This window comes from Saccostrea cucullata, unplaced genomic scaffold, assembly GCF_032062105.1.
Source record: "Saccostrea cucullata isolate Sc308-1 unplaced genomic scaffold, CSIRO_AGI_Scuc_v1 ctg22518, whole genome shotgun sequence".
Lineage (NCBI taxonomy): Eukaryota > Metazoa > Mollusca > Bivalvia > Ostreida > Ostreidae > Saccostrea > Saccostrea cuccullata.
Window position 1 is genome coordinate 1 of NW_026933566.1, and position 5,772 is coordinate 5,772.

Genomic DNA, 5,772 nt, shown 5'->3' on the forward strand with positions numbered 1-5,772 from the left:
ATTCCCTTTTCAAGGAGGTTTGACCACCCATTAAGTGAGAAAATTGGTCAAAAAATATTTCATAGAATTAATTGTAGGAATTATCTATCAAGTGCTTTGTTATGAAAGTTTACAAATCTTAAACCCATATAAATTTCTTTTCAAATCATGGCTTTAGGCTTGGGAGACCCTTCTATACTATTTTGTAATTGACTGCTATGTTCTAATTTTACACATAATCTTAATATTAACTTATGCTTTTTTCTTAAAAAAATTATTTTTAGCTAAATTCTTCAGTTTTAAGTATTACTGGGTTCTTCATAGTGTTCCCTTAATCTTTTGTAAACTCTCCTAGACAGCTTTGCATTGGTTTGACTTTGATCAGGCCATGTTTTGCCATCAAAAAAGTGACCACAAGCACATCTTGGAATATCTTCTAAGATGATTTTTCAATGTTATTACTGAATTAATTCAATTGTATATAAATTATAGAATCATATTTGGTGTCTGTTTAGCTACTATTTATGAAGAAGCAGGTTTTTCTGTCAAAGTTGCTGTGAACTGTGTCAGAATTTATCAGATCACAGCACGCTTTGATGGCTAAAACTGCTTTGACAGCCAAGATCTGTAGGGTTCAATTTGATTCAGTTTGAAAAAAAACTGAAATACTTTCCTTGTTTAAATGTGTTATAATGAGCAATTAGATTGGGTTATTAACTTAGGATCATGATGATGTGAAATATTAATGCTTCAAATGGATCATAATAAGTTCAAAATGAATCATGCCTACTCTAAGCATTATATGATTCAAATTATCTGTGATGAAAATAAAACTTGTATTCTTTTGATAGAAATAAAACAATCAGATTCCGAAGATCTGGAATAGAAACCAAAGGTTCAGTTTGATTAGATTTTTTTGTTGAAAAATCAGAGACACCATGTTAAAAAAATTGAGTCTTATTCCAACACAATTGTCTAATTTTGTTATGTTCGTACTGTTATGTTTTTAGTTTTGAAAGGCTTGAGTGAGCTTGCATTGTTGTAATATATTATAAGGGGGAGTTAAGGGAACAGAATTCCATTCCATTCCATTCTTAGAAACAGGAATAAATACTAATGAAGTATCAGACATTTAAAAAAAAAATACTTTAAGTAACTGTGAATATTATAAATAAATGTAAAATTGTTTTAATATTCTCCTTTCATAATATTTTGAAAAATACAGACACAAAAAAAGTATCTAGCTAAAAGAATTTTTTTTTCAAAAGTTTGACACTTTTTAAGCAAAGTTGTTTATCTTGAATATTTCACTTCATTAGTAGTCAATTACATGTTGATTTATTGTATCAATTTAATCATTATAATGACCTCAGAGATGAATGTTTTAATTGATTTGACAGGATTAATTTTCACACAGCATGTGTCCTGGGGAGTTTTACCTGTTGATTGTTTAGCAGATAGAACAGGTGTGACTACCTGTCCCCACTGAGCAGTAGTAATTATCCCTTACCTGTAGGGAAGATTGACAGGTGTGACCTACTTATCCAATTTAACCTGTGGGGTGGAGTTACTGGTTTCACCAGGGGAGAAATTATGGTTATAATCACTCAGGTGTCACAAGAGTTACTCAGAAGGATGTATATAAGTAAGGGACTGTACCCAGGGTTGACACAGAGGTCATGGGACCTACACACAGGTTAACAAGGAGGAGGATCCAGGAGTACGAGGAACGGTATGTCGTGGAGACATCAGAGTTGTTGTGATGTGTAATAAATCAGGTCATATCACAGCACGCTTTGATGGCTCTACACATACACAGAGCAGCGGAACCATCAAAGCATGACCATGATAGATTGCTTTATTCCTGTTAAATATTTGTAAGAAAGAAAGAGTTTTCTAACATAATAAAATTAAACTGAATTACAATTTCAAAGATAAAGTTTTCAGGGGTGAGAAAATTTATAGTAACTGTATGGGAAAATTGTCAAGATTTAATGTTTTATTCATTAAAAACTGTTTAGTATGCATTTGAGAGTGAGTACTTTAATGAAAATTCACTAAGAAGACAAAGTGATTTAAAGCTCATCTCTCCTCTGCTCACTCACATAATGTAATAATCATATTTCAACAGATATGATTCATATTGAGAAATGCACAATTTTAACTTGTTATGTGGGTTAAATTTCAAAGAAATGAAATGTACTATAAAGAAATAATAATTATTAATTATATAAAGAGTAATCTCTCTTTAAGTTATCAGACGGTCAGTTAACCTTAATATCTCTGTTAAAGACACATTTTTCCTGAAAGAGCTCTAATATTGTGACATTATTCATGTAGAGTTACCTGCCTTTAGTCTAAAATTCTGCAGTCCAACAATCAATTTGTAATCAATTCAAGCAGTCTCAACACTTTCTGAGGCCATAATACATTTTATATGACATGATTAATGAAGTTGATAAACGGTTCATTTATAAGAACCAACTATAAAATGATCATGGATATAAAAAATAAATTATATTGTAAGGCAATGTTATGCATATCAATTATTCCCTACAAGTACTAGTGCTTGCAAATTAGGACATAAACAAAACCATTACCAATGCCACTAAAATAGTAAATATTTTTAAATCAAGCTTTACAATGTAAAGCATTCTTTAGTTACCTATTTCATGAAAATAACTCAGGTTTGATATCTTGAAATGAGAAATATGACAAGAATATAAAACACTAGAAGAGCATTTTAAATGCTTAAGATAATTTTCCTTTTGGAAAATTTAGTTCAGGAACTATTTCCAAGTTTTTAGGAAATATGTACTAAGCATATACAGTGAAACTCGGTTATAACGAAGTCACTCGGACCTATGAAATTATTTTGCTATATTAGTAATTTGATGCATCCATATAAGGAATTCATTAAATTTATGTAGCTAGGGATCCAAGATAACTTCACTATATCCATGATATATTTGCAATATCAGTGTTTGTGATTAACAAGTTCTACTGTGCAAGTAAATGACTATAGATGAACCGGTCACTTAAAAATTTAGACATTGATGGAAAAAGTAAAATAATTGTCTTGCTTTCTAATGTCAATTTTATTGGACCGAATTGACAATTTTGCCGACACCTTGATATTTTACAGGAAGAGTTGTACCTACAGAGGGTAGGGGAACTAGACAAGATAACAGAACTCAGGGACCAGCAAAGAAAGTACTTTGAGGAGCTACGTAAGCAGAGGCTGGACGAATTTATGGCAGGATTCTCAGTCATCACCAACAAACTGAAGGAGATGTACCAGATGATCACACTCGGGGGAGACGCCGAGCTGGAGCTCGTGGACTCACTCGATCCTTTCTCAGAGGGAATTGTGTTCAGGTAAGCTGTGTACAAAACCTTTATTTCACAGAAGTTAAATAGGGGCAAGAAACTAAAGCAAAGATATTAAAAAATTGTGAACAACCAGAAAGAAAGGAGGAAAACTTCAAAATTGCACGTTTTATTCTTTCAAAAAGACGTGTAATGCAGGTAGATTCTGTTTCAGTGTTCGTCCTCCTAAGAAGTCGTGGAAGAACATCTCTAACCTGTCCGGGGGAGAGAAGACCCTGAGTTCCTTGGCCCTGGTGTTCGCCCTCCATCACTATAAACCCACCCCCCTGTATGTCATGGATGAGATCGATGCTGCTCTCGACTTCAAAAATGTATCCATTGTTGCGAATTACATCAAGGTACTCTTTCATTATTGTTACATTTCAATTCAAATCAATGAAAGTTAATTTAAAGAAAAAAGTGTAAATATAGAAAGTAAATTTATCATACTACAAGGCCAAAGTTTTTATTTTTTTTTGGTTTACGATTTTTTGACACAAAAATATGCATTGGGCGGTCGAAAAATAAAAATAAAAATAATTTGGAACCTTGACATATTTTTCTCTCGAGTAGCATTGAAATGTATTCAAATAAAAATAATAAGATTTTTCAACTTTACTATTTTTTCTTACCATTCGGTTTTATGTCAACAAAAATGAATTGCAGTCAAATGACTCAAGAATAGAAATGGGAGTACATTTGTATCAGGCTCTGTCACCGTTGATGGTTTTCAATCTTTTGTCCGAGTTTCCATACTAGACACATTGCACTGGGACAAATATGGGTAAAATTAAGTGAATCGGCTATTCTCTGGTCAGTCTTTCCACAGTTTATGAAAAAGTTTTTGGAAACTCCGAAAGTGATGGATTGCTTTCACAACAAACTTTTACCTTAAGATACGTGTATCCAGGGACCAACCTATAGACCCAAAATGAAGGAGACATTTCTCCCTCAAAGAAATTTAGGGAGAAGGTTTGAAATTTAGGGAGACTTCATGTATAAAACTAAATGTTTTTCATTGTTTATAACTTACATATATTTCAATAATTTTTCTGTATAAACATTGTATTTAAAATGATTAAACAAGAGAAAAAGAATTATAAAAGATATTTTCCCCAATTACAAGGTATATAAATATCTAGAAAAAAATAATAAAAAAACATTGACATTATTATAAAATTTACTACTACTAGTATTAAAATGTAGAAGTTTCTTATTGTCAGATTAATTGTTAATCAACCATTTTTTTTTATTTCTTACATAGTAGCACAATCTAAAATTTCTCTTCTCATTAGATTTCCTGGCTTTTAACATAGTCATAATTTTGTTAATTTCTCTTCAAATTTTGTTTTCAATATAAAATTCTTTTTCTAATTAAAAAGTTTTGCATGCCGATTGAACTATATTTATGTTTATCGGATCCGATGTGTGACTTCTTAGAAAGTTAATAACTTCACAATTTAACAGTAAAAATATGTCTGTATTCACAGCATGAATTAATTATTTGACAATAAAAAGATCTTAAATCTTCCCCAACATCTTTGGCATGATATCGATAGCTGTCCACCTTTTTTGCATCTTGTTGTGAATAACTTGTAATTGTAGTGTATCTGGGGGGTGTTTTTTAATTGATAATTGGGATCGGGCTGTGGTGAACTGTTTCTGTTTGTAGAGCCAATCGTAATCATAATTTGGACAGTTAATGTTTAAACACCCAATTTTATGTTAACGCCCCCAAAATCTACCTGATTCAAGATCAATAATTTACCGCCTGTCAATCATTAAAAAAACAATAGCTTCTGATTTGATTGACAGGCCAGCTACCCGTGCTACCTGATAGTCTGAGTTTGTGTCCTCTGAAAACGATTGCCTGGTCACGCGTCAAACACTTTCATGTAGCCGCCTTGTATACACGGGGGTTAAAAAAGAATCTTGGTAAAATTTTATTTTAAAAACAATTGAGAGTAGATAATTAAAACATGACTTTATAAGATATTTGCTTTTAATCTCAACGGCTATATTGTATTTTAGGCGATATGTCGTCCAAGATATCTGCTCTGTAGAATTTAGACCAGTGCGTGCACAGAAACGCTAATTGAAATATGATAGATAAGAAATTAAAGATATTTAGCACAAACGGCACGGATAAAAAATTCATTTATCCCATGTTAAATCTACGTGTATATGAATACAATCTATACCATGTTCCGTTGTAAAGTTCTGAAATGTCAGAAACAGCTAGGAGTTTCGAGATTGTAACTTTTAGTTCGAATTTCTATACATCTGTCAATACCCAATATTCGAAATTAAAAAGTGAATATATACAGCCAAAGATCAATTCTTAAAAGTATAAAAGAAATCTTGCGAACAATAAAAAAAAATTAAACACACGAACACCCGGAAATGGTGAATATTTTCGACACT

At 31.8% G+C, this 5,772-nt stretch overlaps 1 protein-coding gene across 1 annotated transcript; it reads left to right on the forward strand.

Moving 5' to 3' along the window:
• Positions 1–3,101: 3,101 nt before the first annotated feature.
• Positions 3,102–3,707, forward strand: LOC134238670 (uncharacterized; the record flags this gene model as incomplete). The annotated part of the gene is made up of 2 exons (XM_062720788.1): positions 3,102–3,357; positions 3,524–3,707. Coding segments are annotated over exons 1-2 (309 nt in total), but the record flags the coding sequence as incomplete, so codon positions are not given.
• Between the last annotated feature and the right edge of the window lie 2,065 nt (positions 3,708–5,772).